We start from the raw sequence: 17,113 nt of genomic DNA, 5'->3' as shown, positions 1-17,113 counted from the left end.
TCATTACTTGTAGGAAGAAACACTCTGATGGGAAATGTCACAGTACATCAAAAATCTGGGAAAAATACAAGCCTTTGGCTACTATTTTGGGATCTTGCACGCTTATTGAACAAGATGATACTAGTTTTTCAGGCAGGGTATGTGAGGTTGAAGAGTCATTCGTAGAATAAGAGACAAAGGTCAGAGCCAGAGTAAACACATTACAGCTGCACAGAAGGAATATACAGATTACCAGCAGAAGCTGTAAGAAACCAAGCCTGTCCAAGCTCACCTGCACACAGCACACTGCTCAAGGGTGGGGGGAGTCCCTCCTCCCCCAAGAGATAGCAAAAACAAAGGCATCCTAAGCCAAGTAGGAAACTGGATATCCTTCTAAGAGCCGAGTGCTCAGCATTAGAAAGCTTAGAGACATCTTAGGCCAAACACACCTAAAGACTTGCATTTTTGTGGATAAGTTTGGCTGAGAAGCTGCAATTTCCAGAAACTTTGATTGATGCCAACCAGCTTCAGCTTCTACTACAACCCAAATTAATCTGATTGTTCATGCAGATGCTTTAAGCTTTCCTAGTCTCTCAGCTGTTTATTTTCTAAGCATGATCGTGTTACTGTATTTCTTACCAGAAGCCATTCTGTCAATAAGGTGGACACAAATCCCTTCCTTCCAGGTTCAAGGATCACAAATAACACTGAAAACCTCAGATAAAAGTGTTGTCAGTAGCCTTTATTAGACCACTCCTGATTCTACTTTGGAAAAAGTAAACCATCACACTGCTCCACATTAAAAAAAAACATTTCAAATGAGCAACAGAGAAAGCAATTTATCTAGTTTTTGGCAAGAAGTTTGAAAAGGAGAACTTGCTTGCAAGAGAGACTTGGTTACAGGAATTGCACGCAAATTGGTCCATCTCCACTAGTTAGCAAAGAGAGCTGGACTAATGCCTTATTTCCCCTCAGTCAATCCCTGCTACGTATCACAAGCTACTACCTTCTGCAGAGGAAGCTGCAGCACAAAGGGGTTTTCTTGTTTGTTTGTTTACAACTGTTCTCCAGAGTTGTCCTTGTGCTTCAAGCATTATTACTGAAGCATCATACCTCTCTAAGTACACCTCTTCTGCAAAAATAAGTGGGTGGATAGCAATCAAACAAATCTGTCAGGGCAGTGCTGCTCCTTCCCAAGCCCTACAATTTGTCACCCATGCTCTGTGCCAGAGAGTAGCCCCAGGGCTGCTCAGTGCCTTCCTGCAGAGCATAGCTACGCTCAGCCCGAGGCACTGCCGCTCTTGCCTGCTCATGACCTACTTCAAGATCCATGCTGCCTCTTTGGCAGGCACAGGTCCCTCTGTACAGCAGGACTACACGTCTCAGTTCTGGCTGCGATACTACCAGAGAAACTTATTACTGGCAACACTCCTTTGACACTTGCCAGTGCAGCTTACCCTTAAAGAACTGTACCCTCTGAAGTACAAATATACTCTATTCCAAATCTGTCCTAACTCCTCTTGCTCCAAATGGAGATAGCTTGAACAGAAATATTGTCTAGCCAGAGGACAGTGGCCATAGAGAACAAGGGGTCTGGACTTTCAAAGCCTACAGGCATCAACTTAACAAATAATTCCCATTTAACAGTCTTAAAAGCTGAGAAGATCATCTTCCCACAGAGATTAAGAAAAAGAACTTTGTCCTCATCTAGTTTGAACTGATAATCCAGCCTTTGCAAAGATAGACCAGAAGAGAAAGCACACACATATCTGACCTTCTTCCATTCACAAGTACTACAATCGCTGGACACAGTGCAGCTATTGAATGCTGAGAAGTGGTTAGAGCCAGACACCTTCTTTCTATGTGCGCCAAAATAGCGTCCTGTCATTCCTGGCCTTACGCCCATGATTCACTCCTATGCTGAGAGCACATTACAACCAAATCCAATACAGGAGGTGGCTGTTTCCCTGTTAAGTGCAGTTCTGCACAGACAGCTCCACAGACTTGCTGGCTCTGAAAGGAGCCACAAGTTTTGGATTTGACCCTCCCAAAAACCTGGTTACTGGAGCTGCTGTCACTTTGCAAGTTGTTGTGGCAGGATAAGCTAGGTTCTTTCTTTTTGTTGGTGAGAAAATGCTTTGCCAAGAGCTCTCAGTTCAAAAGATTGCAATTCTCCAGGGTTATTCAGCCTCTCCTGCTCTAAAAGCTCATCTGCTAAAATGCTGATGGAAAGAAGGCTGACTGTAGGAAGAAAAAAAAATTATGGAAAGAACACACCTTTTACTGAGCATTAAGACAGTTTTTCAACATCCCTACAGTTAAGCAAGTGCTTACTTTGACTTCTGCAAGTTCCTTAAAGTAACTTCCTCTGAAGTGTCAGTGAATAGCCATAATACCACTGAATAAGAAGAAATAGCTGTTTAACAGAAGCATTTAAGCAGCAGGAGATGCTATACAGCCCTCTCTCCCTGGTCTGACCAGGATGCGTTGCTTTCTACCCACATTAAGACAGAACATATCAGGTATGCAAGTATCAGTATTGGTACCTCCATTTCTCACAAGGCTTTTCTGGTGCCCAGTGCCACACAGCCGCACCTCATGTCACCAGTGCTAGGAGCTTGCCACTGCTGGCCCAGCATTAGAACAAATACATTCTGAGCACAAATAAAAGCCCAGTATGCTACAGCCTTTGGGCAGACACTGTTCTGAAATGCAGGGGAAACACCACTTTTTTCATTATCAATACCACCTGATTTTTATTTCAGTAACAACAGACACAGATTTTCACCCACTTCCTTCACCTCTCTCCTCCATCCTATCCAGAGGGTGGAGTCACAACCTGCCCCAATAGGAACCTTTGTGAGATAAGACTTTACACATTTGGGCAGCCAAATCTATTAGTAAGCTTAGCAAGGGACTGATGTTACTATTAGTAAAAGACCTACCATGCAAGTTGGCCTGGCTACAACATCCAGCCCCCACACTAGAAATGAGAACAGCCTGCCATGAAAGAAGCAAGCTACTTTCTTTAAAGATGAGACATTCCCATTTCCTCAGACAGTGACCAATCTTCCCACTCCTTCCTGCAGGGAATTTTCAAAGTCCTTTCATAAGGCATTGCAAGAATTGTCCCCCAGAGACTGCTCCCTGTGAAGAAGCATCAGGATTACACTACACACATTGCAACTATCATCAGGAATGTCCTTTTTTTTGACATTTTGGTAGCAGTATAGAAAGGTTTATCAGTCCAGATAAACAACTGGCATCACAGTCTCTCACTATACTACTTTCCTGAATTTCACTTGCTCCCTGCAATGCATTAGTAACAGCACAAGTTACCCAGCCAGACAAGCTCTATTTCAACTGCCACTAAGGATTTGGAAATTTCTCTAAATCCTACTGCTGACATGAAATCCTCACCTCTTCCACAAAGTGAAAACCCTCAACAATGGTGTAGTAAACTTGCACATATGTAGCACACAGATATGGGTTGCTAGAACAAATACAGAGCTAATACTCACGGTCAAGTCCATTCAAGTAGCGCATCCTTATTTCACAGTGTCCCCACACTGCGCTTACCACTGGATACAGCTTTTTCCCTTTAAGTCCCCGAAAGGCAACACCCATATATTGCCCATCTACAATGAAACTCAGTGTCCCATCATCCATGTCCAGAACTACCAGAAAGGAATCTGGCACAATGAAAGTTTCATCTGGTTCTAGGAAGGCAGGGTAGGTTTTACTTGGCTGGTTCTTGCCGTCGTGGTACAGTCTGTTGCGCCCGAGGTCCCATCCCCACGATTCATGGTTATTTCCTACAAGTGTGGTGTACCCTACAGAATGCAAAGGGGCATCTGCTGTTGCCACCCCTACCACAGCATGTGTGCCTCGCTGCCGCATTGCCCACGTTATCTGCCACACGTGCAGTCCTCGTGTGTATCCTACTTTGCCTCTGATAGCATCTGTGCTCTGAGCCACCGGATGCCGGTGAAATATGAGTTTATCATCCTCCTTCACAAATACATTCAGCGAGCGATCATCATTGTTCCATGAATGCAATAACTGGACTTCATACGATACAGGAGGCATGTCCAGTAGCAAGTCCAGACGCGTGGGTTTGCTGTAGTCAAGTCTGTGGAGCTCCTGCTTCAATGGTCTGTATACTGGGTCCCTCATATCCACAGTCTTTATCCCACCTGTGACCTTTTGACCCATTGTGGGTTCCGATTTTGCCTACTTAGAGGCTCCCAAGGCAAGCTCATCAATTCACCCAGCTGCTTCTGCTTTCATTCAGCTCTACAGGAAACGTTGCTCAGAGACCTTGTCAAGATGTCCACTGGTCAGTATTGCCTAATGGATGGAAAGAAAAACAAGAGACAAGTTAAACACTACCACACGCAGCCCCGCATGCAACATTTACAGATCACAGTCTCGACCTGTTTATCTCGACAATCCATCTTTCCTTTTCACCAGCGAAGGTAATGCATACCACCTAAGCAGCGTACCCCGCAAAGCAGAGACAGCACAGTGCCTGTCTATTTCATTTCTAAGTCACTAATATGACTTGCTCTCTTCCAATATCTGAAAGGTGCTTACAGCCAGAGAGGGGTTGGTCTCTTCTCACTGGTGACAGGACGAGGGGAAGTGGCCTTAAGTTGCACCAGGGTAAGATTGGGTTGGATGTCAGGAGGAGCTTCTTACAGAGAGGGTTGTTGGGCACTGAAGTGGGCTTTCCAGGGAGGTAGTTAGGTCACCATCCCTGGATGTGTTTAAGAAGCCTTTGGATGTGGTGCTCAGGGACATGATTTAGCAGATGGCTGTTAGGGTACTATGGTTAGGTTGTGGTTGGACTCTTATCTTTAAGGTCTTTTCCAACCTGAGCAATTCTATGATTCTATATCCTCTTCAGAAAGGCACTTGAATTCCTCCTCCCTTGTCTGAAGGAGGTATGGATTCAGCTACCAGAGCTCATCTTCTTCCAGAGAATGCATTGCTCCTTACTACCACACTATTAAACTTTGAGAGCTCACCTGTGGTCAGACTGTCTACAGCTGTCCCTAGTTTTACATCACTATGCAGGCTGGAGAATTTGAGCAGAGGATTTCTCCTCTAACAGAAGACTGAGAGCAGTAATGCCTGAGATTACAGCACTCCTGGACTGTCTTTGCTTTGTCTACCAGCTCTACTTCCTACATCAAGGACAGGCTGAGTACAACCTGTCAGTGAATTAGCAGACTGCCCACCGGTGTTATCTATTCCACCTCCTTCCAACCCCCTTAGAGAAGTTCTCCAAGCTAAGGCTATCCATGAAGGAGCCAAAAGTCACAAGGCATTTAATACCCAGAAAAAGAATCCAAACAGCTTCAGTAAATTTCTAAAATATACATCTGAGTTTATAATTCCAGTGTTTCTGGGCCCCTTAGTAACCTGCTAGAGCTGACCAGTACAAGGGATGGGTTTATACAGAAAACTACTCTGCAGAGCTTTAATGTGAGCCATCCATAGCAGCAAAGAGTAAAAGTTCTCCGCAGCTCTAGATGCTGGAACTAGCCTTCAGAAGAAAGCAAGTCATTCACAATACAGTTTTCATTACAGGAAAGGAAAGCAGGCTGCATTTCAGGATGGATACATTCACATTCCAGCTCAAGAAGAGGATCACAGTTAAGATTTGCAAATAGAACAGGCACTGCAAACAACCCTAGTCCCTACAGTGTGATTTCAGGGTCCAAAATAACTTACATTACACACAACATAGGCACTTGGCATTCTCCTAGCAGGTATGCCAGTGCTTCCTACACAGTGCTCCCAGATCTGACAGATGCTCAATGATGCCAGGGTTTTTCTGGCTAACATTTGTAAATGAGAGCCCTTGGGGAACCCCTACAATGCGAGCATCCCCAAAAGTTAAGGCTACATTCCCCAGATGTGCAAACACAGGGATTGTCTGGCAGGGTTATCCAGCCATAAACAGCTTTTACCCCTCCCTCAGCGCTCAAACAGTTCCAAAAGATAAATAAAAACAGCATTGAACACAAACCATCTCCCCACGGTAGTGATCAAACAAGGTAGGAGCTGGGCAATAAAATGAGAGTTTATCCACTTGGAGAATTACAAACCTTCCCCGGATGAGCTGACCAAGCAGCCATAGATACAGGTTGGAGGAGAGTTTTCCTTAGCCCCACTTCAGCTTTGCAAAGTACCTTGAAGGCCTGACTGTGCAAGTACAAAGCAGCAGATAAAACCTGCTATATCCAGCCTCAGGCAACACCCATTCCAGCAGCTGTTGACTCCACTGGACTGCTGTAGTGCTAAGAGCAGTTACACCTCTGTACGGCCCATCTCAAGCAAGCAGCTTCAGCTCCTCTTCTCCAGGAGAAAAAAAAATTACAGCCTGAGATGCAGAGTCCAGAGGGAGGAGCAAGATTCTTCTCACAGTTTAGCAGTTTTCCTTCCAGATTTCAGACAACCCTCTAAAAAGTTGAAGCCAGCTTGCGTGCCTAGCTCACTTCACATACCTCTACTGGAGCACTGCAACCACTGGAGTGGCTCTGCTCTCGCTCAGCAACACAAACAACCCTCTGTCAGGCAGCTGCCAAAGTGGGGGCAGCTATTAGGAGAATTAAAAGTGGGAGTGGAGCAAACTAGCTTTCTAAGAAAAAAAAGTGTTATTTTAACATTTCCTGAAGTGAGGCAATCACTCAGGGCTGCTGCCAGCTACAGTCACAACACTTACTCACAACCAGGACCTCATCTGGCATAGAAAATAGAGCATGAATCAGGTCTGATTTAAAAATAAGGTTACTGGACATAAGCAGCAAGGCTTCAGCTAGAAGGTAACGGGAAAGGTATGCCCTAGGTTAGAGATCAATTCATCAGCCTCCCTACAGCTTCTTACTGCTATTTTGGGGGATGCTATGGGAACAGTGTGCTCAAATCTGGTAATTCTTACAAAGAAACATGACTCCTCTTCCTTTCCTTGTCCTCTTATCAATTGTCAAGTGCAGAAAGGAAAAATCATTTATATCCTTTAGAAGTCTCACCCCAACAAACATTACTAAGTTGTAATATAGCTAACTGCAAACTATTCATGGACTTCAGATGCATGGCACTGACAGGACAGTCCTCACTGTCCCTTCTTTAATGCTTGTATGAGCTCAAATCCTCGGTTTTACACCCCAAAGCTGACACCAGCTTCATTATAAGACTTCTGAAATCACACTATTGGGAGTTTTGCCTTTCCAAGGAGGTGCATATTAATGCAGACTGGATGCTACAATTTTTAAAGTTTCGGTGCAACTAATTTGCTTAAGCTGGGAGAAAAACCATCAGGCTGCTGCAAATGACTCATGTGTTGTTCTGCAGAAAGAACCAGAAGAACTATCTGGCATTCCCAAGGCCTATGGCACATGGACAAAGGCTGTCAACAAGGTGTTGGCTACAGCACACTTGGAAGCCTACAGGCAAGTTCAGCTGTTGGAACATTGATTAGGATAAAGGAACAAAACATTGGCAGGAGGAGAAGAGAGAGATTTCCTGAGAGCTGTACAGTACATGTGAAAACACTGTATAGGAAGCAACAACCAAAACAAATCAGGCTGCCAGACTGCAGGAGTATTGCTGCAGACTATTTTGAAGCGTAATGCTCAAGAGAAGAGAATACAGTTCAGTACTCTCCATTAGCAAAACAATGCTTCATTCATTATGATTTTGCCTCCTGCCAACATAAGCTTTTATCATATTTTTCTCAAGGCTGCTGTACCTCAAAGGGAATCACCACAGTTAGAGACAACAGAGAGAACTGAAACACATTTGGTAGGATATGCCTCACTGCCTGCTTCAAGAAAGCACCCTTTCCTGAACTCAAGCATTCATCATTTGTCTTAGTTATGACTCTTTCCCCAAGCAGCCTAATAACACAAGACGGACTGTAGCCAGAATGAAGAGAAATAAAGGGGGAAAGAGATTGCAACAAAGAGGTCAGCTAGACAGAGTAGGTCAGATACTGAGCATATGCCAAAACTCAGGTGCAACACAGCTCCTTATTAGGGCAAGACAAGCATGTCTGCTCAGATCTGGCTATGCTGTCCCTGGCACTAACCTGGCCTAGAACTGCAGAGTGGCATCTTGTCCTACAATCAGCAGGCATAATTATGCTTCTTCATGCAGAAGACAATACGGGCACTTTTCCCTCAGCAGGACAGAGAGATGCTTACCTTCCTAACTAATGGATTAACGCTCTGGTTATCTTGACATGAGATGCAGCCAGCCATAAATGAAGGGATACACTAGGGATCCAGCTACTCCAAAACTTCTGAACACTAGAGTTTTAAATACAAATGCAAGCACAGAGTACTTTTATCTATCACATCAACAGCTCAGGCTCTCTGGAATTCTGCTCTGCTTTATAAATATATGCCCATTCCCATGGCACTATTTTATTCCCATGATATTTTCAGTTTTTCTGTTAACCTTCTAGACTTAAAAAGCTTTGGAACAATTACAAAATGGTCTCAGAGCAAAGCATTCACTATTAATTTCAGGCAGTTAAGTATCCCCCTCAGTTCAGCTATTTACAGCAAGATGATTTGTTGTACTATAAAGACATCCTAAGCTTCAGAGCATCTGCTTACCAGAAACAGATCAAGGTAGGAGATAAACCATTTCAATTGAACATGCCAGAGTCCTTGCAGCTCAATGGGAAAAACATAGCTTTTTACAGAGCTTTGCAAGGAAAAGAACACATACGGTAGTCGGAGCAGAGTTGGTAAAGACTTCTTCAATTTAGTGATCAGCATGAATCAGGCCATGTATTTGCCTACTACTGACATCTCCAGACCGAGACAGTCAATTCAGTTCATTTCACCAAAATGGTGTGTACAACAAAGCAGAAACATTCTCTGTGCCCACGGCCCCTTAAGCTGATGTTCAAATGCAACCAAGAAGCCAATCATGCTGATGCCATGCAGACAGCAGCCTTAGATATCCACAACAGGATATAGTTTCTTGGTATCAAATCAACTTCAGTTGCTTCCTTAATGTCACCCAGATTCCAAGGGGAAAATCTCAAGAAATGATTTCACATGACTAGATTAAATAAAGCCATCCACACTCAAAACATTGAGTATCATTCCAAGTCAATTCACTTCATTCCTATGTCAGCGCTCAAACTCATTCACCTCATCTAAGCACACAACAAATGCAATCCAGGCTATCAATGCACTGTATGTAAGCCAAAGAACAGTCACCCAAGCTGCCCTCACTGTTTCATGTGAAGCCAAGAAGCTGTTCCCCTGCAAGTTTTATCACATAGTAGGAGGTTATTTCAGGTATCTATATCTCCAAGTGACACAGGAATTTTAACAAGGTACTGTGCGTATTTTCAGCTCAATTTGAAAGCAACTTAGCAGCAAAAGCCCTTGAAGTCCCAGTCACACATCCCCACACAGGGCAAAGTATTTGTACCAGCTGTTCAGAAAGTCACTCTCACTGCTGGTGCCATTAACAACCCCTGAGCTGATGTTTCTATTTGGCATGGGTAGTTCACAACTCAAAACCCCAAGAGCATTCAGAGTTCTAGGAGTAGCCTAACCAAAACAATGAAAAGCAAAAAAAAACTTAGTGGAAAACTCATGCTGTTGTTTAAGCACCTGTGAGGCACTCAATGGGCCACTGAAAACAGATGTTTTCATTAGGTCAAGTACTGGCAAGCCACTCATTCAGTTACAAACTTTACTAGAAAGAAAGACCTGAAGCACTTCAGACAGTAACAAAAGTCTGGTAACAGTGCAAAAAAAATTAAGCCCTGCTGCAGCTCAACAAGGACGTCTGTCTGGAACGTCAGTTACAAGATTATATGAAGACCCTGAAATTCCTTGATCGCTGACTCAGTTTTAGTCTTACTCTCTTAGTGAGTTTACTGTGGCCTAACTTTCCCCACATTTATGAAGATACTTCTACAGAGAAGACTCCACACCATTAAACAGATTGCATAGTCTACAAAGAGTGAATCAACACCCTACCCTAAAGTCTTCAGACTCAAGAGCACCTCAGCAGGAGATAAAACATTCTGCACAATCATTACTTGCTTACTCCTTTGGAAAGCTGAACTATAAGAGACAGCTCCTGTAAAATGAGACCATAAAAATAAATGCACTTTCGCTCAGGTTTCCATGACTTCACTAGGAAAACATTAAGTATACATAGTCAATTTTCTTGGGCTGAGTATTCATCCCACAAACTAGTAGACAAAATCATATAGGAGCTACAGTACTGCTAGCTTGCTGACAGCAGCTTACCTAGATTCACACCTAGCAAATTCTTCAGGTATCTGACATGCCAGATGCAAACACACTTCCCCCAAGGAGCTCTCACATAAAGCTATCCCCTTTCTTTGGTGTGAACTCTAGAAGCTGCTTAGGCATAAGTTTTTTCTCTATATGTTGAGAAGAACAGATCTCTTCATCACTACACCCGTAAAGCCAAGCAAAAAGCCAAGAAGGATCATCAGTGCTACATAACATACTAACTGGGTGGGGAAAAGAACCCACACACCTCAAATGTAAATAGTATTCAAGCCTTTGTCCCAAAGAACCAGGATTCCCTGTTTTTCCTGGCATTAATTCTTAGCATTAAATCTACCACCTTGCTTGAACTGTGTGTTCCTCCCAACTGCAGAAGCTGATCACAAGATAGCTGTGACACCCCCCACCTTCAGCCCTGATGCAATCATTTCACCAGCACTCTAGTTTGAACACCCTTCCCACTCCCCTAAACTGCTGATCAAAACTGCAGATGAAGTAAGCTCACCTATGCCAAGGAAGTTTTGCAGTGCTGCGTTAGCAGAGAACAAGTATCTACAAAGCAGACAGCAGGAATAATTCCACTAGCAATGTGGCTAGAGCTGATTTCTGAGTGTTGCAGTGAGCTTGGATCAGGGCTAAGCAGACAATCCTCACTGCATAGCAGTGGTCTGGGCATCACTGACAAACTTTCTCACTACCTTATTCTGTGTAGAAGGCTGATATTGCCACAGGGGCATCTTCCCCACCCTCACCTACTGAAGCACAGAAGCAGCTCGGCTCAGTTTGTTTAGCTGTTGGCAAGGCTGCATGCCCTTCAAGAAAGTGAAACTGCCATCACTAAGACTGTGAAAGGTAGGGCACATAAATGTAAGATGCACACGTCCCAGCTAACAGCAAAAAGGAAAATCCTCCAGTAGTATGAGCCCCTTGACAAGTATCTGTGCACATGATATGCAAGGGATAGGGAGAACAAGACGCTTAGTATTTGGCAGTGACCTACCTAGGCTACGAAGCTAACAAGCCACATCGGTAAGCCAACATGCTCATTCAGCTACTAAGCAGCACATTTCATGGTCCTAGACACCAAGAGCTCTGCTCTCTTGTACACGAAGCAGCCAGCATAACCATGAGACGCACCAGCAAAGGCTAAGAAAGCCACGAGCCTGTCATTGAATAACACTGTTACAGCTGTAAACCAACTTGTCCTGGCTTGTCTACACGAATACAGCAATCCTCTCCTTGGATCAGATGGTTTCTGCAGAAGCTTTCTAGCTGTTTTTGCAACATTGGAAGGCAGCGTGATGAAGACAACACGACCTCTTACACCCTGTACAGTGACTGGGTCTCTAGAACACTAACATTATTCAGAAATCAGTACATCTGAATGAGGTAAAACCTCAGGGGAAAAAAAGTGACAACCCATCCTCAAATAAGCCACCTACTAGAAACCAACTTAAGTTTCCACTATCCGCCTACCTAGCAACCTCCTGCTAGCTGCATGCTAGCTAATCTAGCAGCATAGGAAGAGGTTACTCTGCAAATTATTTGTACTGATGGAAGGAGCTCAAGCAGAAAGAGCTCTTTCTGCCAGAGATCTCTGCAGTTGAATGCTAGTTACAGATGACAACGGTTCTTCCCCCCCCCTCCCAGAGAAACTAAGGTATTCCTTTAACTTTGAAGTGAACTCAAGATGGTTCTCCTTACAGAGAAATTGTAGTAGATATTTCAGGAAAGTCATTAGATTCTTTACAGCTTCCAGATAGCTCATGAATGCCAACGTCAAGTTACAGACCAGACCAGACACGGTGTTTCTTCAAGGCTCTGTAGAGTAGCTTCCCAGAGGCAGATCCAAACCATTTGACTGCTCTGGTGATCCCATCTTTGATGGGCATTAAGTCTTAATACAGACAGGACTTGCAGTTGTTGGGCTCTATTTTTCACTCAAACCATGTACTTAGTGACAGACTTCCTTAATGAGCTTTTAGAAGCACAGCAAAACACGTGTTCTGCCACAGCCTCTCCCATTTATGACTAACATGTACTCACAGGCACAGCACTAAGATCAGTATGCTATACTGACATAACTACTTTGCTCATCAGCACAATCCATAACCTCTCATCCACCCCACATGCCTGAACATACTCCAGTGTATTGCAGACAGCATTGTTTCTTAACAGATACTGGGCTGGAGACCTGCCTTTCCTTCTAAGACAAAAGGTAGCAAAGCCAGCTGCAGACCTCTGCATTACCGACAGCAGTTTCTTCTTACCTCCTTGCCTTATGAGGTGTCCATTTCCTTTCCATTCTTACTTATGGATGGGAGCAGTTACAGAGCAAACACTGTGCTGAACTCATGACATTGAGACTTTGGCTAGAAATACTTTATGTACTGGTCTTGTGACAGACATGATAAAAGGAGCTAGGCAATTTGCTGTGGTTTCCCAGCATGCTAGTACACAGCAGAACACAACTCCAAACATCCCTAACTTTGCAGAACACTGCCACGTAGGTATACAAGCACCTGCATGACAGGATAAGCAGCATTACATGGCACAGTAAGTGTAGCTTAGTTGATCTTGGGACCTTAGAGAAGCCATGGTAAAATACACAGTGAACAGGGGCTGACTGAACAGAACAGAAAGCCAGTGACTTGAGCTCTTCCCTTGTAAAACAGGATGGAGTCCTGAGTTTACCATCCCACACAACTGACAGCTCTGCATCTTAGCCAAGCACTGAGAAACATAGCCAGAGTCCCTTCCCATGTCCCACATCTGCAGCTGCAGTAAGTGACCTTCCTTATACCTCTCCCCTTTGCTCTTCTCCAACATCCTGCTGGTCTAGAGTATCTGTTTGTAGCCAACTGGTGAAACGCTATTTTCCAGGAGCAGCTTCAAACTTAGTTTCCAGCAAGTATTTACAGACAGCTGTTACACAGGGAACTCACTGGATGAGCTCCAGTTCCAGGTAGAACTAAGCTAAACAATGTGTAAACCATGCTTGATGCCACAGGACAGATTGGCATATGCTCAGATGATGGTCAGCTCAGCTAGCAGCCTAACAACCATCTCTCAAGTTAAGAACACATGCAAGCGGATTGCAGACATTCCTCATTTTTAACACAGATGATGTGGACAGGCTGTAGTAGGGATATGTTGCTGCTACTTAAGATCAGATGCAGCGAGTTCAGCTTTGAGCCATAGCACTGCACTTTTGGACAAAATAGCAAAAAAGCTGTGGCTTGGCAGTTATATCTGAGCAAGGACAACACCTGCATATGGTTTTTATAGAAGGAGGAAAACCCACACAACTCCCTTCTTCCTCTGAGGAAGGCAGAGGGGAAAAATGGCAGCGAGGTTACAAAGCAACGCAGCTACCAAAGATTAAAGTCTGGAGAAAAACTACGAAGTTACTGCAATTACTGTGCTCTTATGCTCAGCCCAACTCCTGCTCAAAGTGTTTTGTACACATTAGCCATCAGCACAGTCATTCTGCAGCATAACAGCACTGAGGCACTTGTCTGAGCATCTTGCCCTCCAACGTTTCAGTATGCAGAAACCCACTTAGAGAACACAGAAGTCCTGGATCAAATACTACACAGACAAGGCAAGACAATTCCTGCATATCATGTTATCATCTCACTGGCCACATTTGTCACCTTCTGCCAAGATTCTGTGGGGATGGGATTTCCTTATATTGAGATAAAAGTTTTTTGGTAAAGCTATATTGAATACTGCTTCCACATTGATTCAATGTAGTCTCTGCCTTAAGGGAAAGCACTAGTGTCTTGGAGTCTTGGGAGAGCTTACTCCAAGGAGAAAAACTAGGCTAGCATAGAGATTACAACAGCAGAAATCACCTGCACGACACACAGGCTTTTCACAGTTCCAGTCTCCTTACACACTCTCAAGAGACAGCTCTGATCTGTTTGCAGACTAAGGGAAACCAGTCGTACAGCTAGCAGGAAGGCAGACCACATGACTCTTTCACCACCCCCAAAGGATCACCTTTCTTACACTTTTGAACCTGTCTGACCACCTCAGTCACTTTTTCTTACGTTATTGAGAGTCTGCATGTAAACAAGTGGTGTTTCCAGGAGATGCCTCTCATCTCAATAAGGTCGAGATCTGTTTGGCACACAGCAAGCACAGAAAGCCCCAGTTTTATAAACAAGCTGCACTTGAAAGACTAGTTTGTGGGACTGAACTACCAAGCACAGTGTCTAACAGTACTTGTCTTACAACTTCCCTCTTCCTTAGCAACCAACTCCATGCTGCCTTTCTATTGCCACATTGTCTTCAAATTAAAGAGCAACCCCCATCTTCTAAAAAACAAGCAAGCAAACAAAAAAAAAAAAACAGCAAAACCCTTCTATAACTAAGGATTACACTGAGGCTTCTGTTCAGATACCATGTAACACTGTCCTTAGACCATACTAAGAATTTAGCAGCTCCAAGATAGCCAAGTACTCATGCAACCAGCAGGGAAGTATCTAAGAAGAGCTCCTCTTCAGGACCTGTAGGTTAGATAGCTGCTCAAACCAAGTCTCACAGTCTTATTAGAATTCATTATCAGTGGAAAGCAAGCAACAATTATTTTGGCTGGCACTACCTTCCAGAAGGCATTCAGTAGATGGAGTAATCAACTGTTTAGCACTGGTATTCAAAGCATACAGTCAGCACCCAGCCAAGTGGGCATTCCTGCCTCATGTTTCTTTCTCCTTCCCTCCGGCACTGAAGCTGCAACACCCCTCCATCAGCTGCATTTAGAAAAGCATTTCCTCCACAACTGGACCACCAGTTGTAGACAGCAGATGTTTATGTACAAAGCTATTTGCATTAAAGAAGTCCACCTAATCCATAAGGAGACACCTTCTTACTCAGAACTCCATGCTCGCAGTTACTTCCCCATTTACTAGTTTGTACTCCACACAACTCACTGCTCAGCCCTCACATCCATTTAAGTATCTCCTGATAAGAAAATGCTAATGAATGAAAATGTGGAAGAGAACAGTGAGTTGGAAGAACAAAGCTCGATGTTTCTACCTCTGTTGAAAGTTTCCATTCCTGTACTAGAAGCTCTTTTCTGCTAAGACTGCAAGATTGGATAAAACAAGGCAATAAGACAAACACTCCAGTCACAAGGCTCTCCTTTCCCCTTGAGCCGAGTTAATAAGGGATCACATCATGGTTTAATGCTAGCAGCAGCCCTGTTTAAAGAAATCTATGTTAAAGGTCCCAGCAATCATTTACCAGGACTCCCCATCTTTCTCCTGCCTTCCTAGGCAACAGCAGGAAAGAGCAGATCAACTTGCACAGCTGCATCTTGTGCTATCCTCTCTAAGTCCAGGGGAGGTCAGCCTCCTATTCTAGCTATCCTTGGCCTAGAAGCAGATTTTTAGAAAGCCTGTAATCAAATATGTTGTGTTTGAAGGAACAGGGAAAGCAGCATGGATCCTAGTTTGCTTTGGCTTGCCAGTCACAGGCTGACAAGTTAAATCTCACTGCATTGTATCACATATACTTAAGTATTCCAGTCCACAAAAGTACTTTTCAAATACATGACTTGAAAAATGTAAGATACAGCACGTTATAAGGGTTTCAAGCCCCACTCCTAAAAGCAACAGTCAGTTCAGTCTGCAGCCATGCACAGGCCAGCAGGATTCTTTTCTCATAGGAAAACCATCTGCAGTTTGAGCTATTTCAATATTAAGGTTGCCCAGCTACAGCCTCCTCCTTCCTCTTTTCATTTAAAGATGTCACAAGCACTGCTAGCAGTAAAGCAAAAATCCCCACAGCAGAGCAGCTGCCAAGCACTAGATTACTCAGCCTGTTGCCCTCAAATAGGCTTATTGCGTCTGAAGCTTCAGTACACATCTACATCAAATACAACTATACTAAAGGGGAAGTTGTGCAAGTGACTGGTACTGCTCATCAGCACTACAGAAAACTGAAACTTGGGCCACAAAGGAGAAAAAAAACCCAGGCCATTCCAACAGTGGATCACTGCTCCCTCCCACCAGTGCATTAGGTTCCTATAGCACCACAAACAGAATACTGCAAAATCAAAGAGGACAGAGCAGCACGCTCAGTGACAGTAAAATCAGCATCCTGTATACTGTCAGTGCAAAAAGGACTCACCGTGACTAGATATGCAATGCTGTAGGATGGAAGCAGCTTAAGCGAAATCAGCATCAAATTTTCATTTGCAGCTCACATGTGACATTGAGATAAGACTACAAGAAAGTTTCATTTCATAGAAGTCTTTAATGAGAGATTAAAAGCAGTGGTGATGCTGAAATTGGAAGAAGCAATTTACCTGTTTGTGTGATTTATAGGACAGAAATCAATTATGAAAGGTTTTTTGACTAGCTGCCTTCTGGGAAACAAGCAACCAAAAATCACAAGTTACAGCCTGGCTGTACTTTTAAGTCCTGTTGTCTATCAGCTAATAAGACAGCATCCATTTACAAAAATCAACCGTCTTCTGACAGTACTACAGCAAGATGCTCACATAGAATCATTAAATAATTCAGGGGGAGAAGGATCTCTGGAGGTCTCCAGTTCAATCTCTTCCTCATAGCAGAGTTGGACTAGTTTACTCAGAGCTTTATCCAGTTTACTCTGATAAACCTTCACAAATAGAGACAGCACAAACCATGGACAAACTGTTCCAATGGCTTACTCTCTCTGTGGTGAGAAATTTTACACTTAGCATTATATATCCTCTTCCCTGTTCAAGTCATTCCAGTTTAATCAGCTAGTTTCAGGCTTCACTTAGTGTTAATCCTCAGGTCAAATAAATCTTAGCACATGCAGTACAGCCTTTTTAATCG

At 43.7% G+C, this 17,113-nt stretch overlaps 1 protein-coding gene across 8 annotated transcripts in view; it reads right to left on the bottom strand.

Annotated features, from left to right (window-relative positions):
• Positions 1-17,113, bottom strand: part of SPSB1 (splA/ryanodine receptor domain and SOCS box containing 1) — a 34,301-nt gene that overhangs the window by 2,596 nt on the left and 14,592 nt on the right. For 7 of the 8 annotated variants that reach the window (XM_004947450.5, XM_046903270.1, XM_046903269.1 and 4 more), the window contains one exon: positions 3,501-4,329. In XM_004947450.5, the coding sequence (XP_004947507.1) occupies positions 3,501-4,194 (694 nt within the window). In that variant the 5' untranslated portion in view covers positions 4,195-4,329. Of the gene's footprint in view, positions 1-3,500; positions 4,330-9,224; positions 12,562-17,113 lie in introns of those variants that run through there. The other variant, XM_040651331.2, reaches the window with a different exon arrangement.

The sequence above is a fragment of the Gallus gallus genome, chromosome 21 (assembly GCF_016699485.2).
Source record: "Gallus gallus isolate bGalGal1 chromosome 21, bGalGal1.mat.broiler.GRCg7b, whole genome shotgun sequence".
Classification (NCBI taxonomy): Eukaryota; Metazoa; Chordata; class Aves; order Galliformes; family Phasianidae; genus Gallus; species Gallus gallus.
Note: the sequence above shows the minus strand (reverse complement) of the source record. Positions and strands in the feature narration are given on the sequence as shown.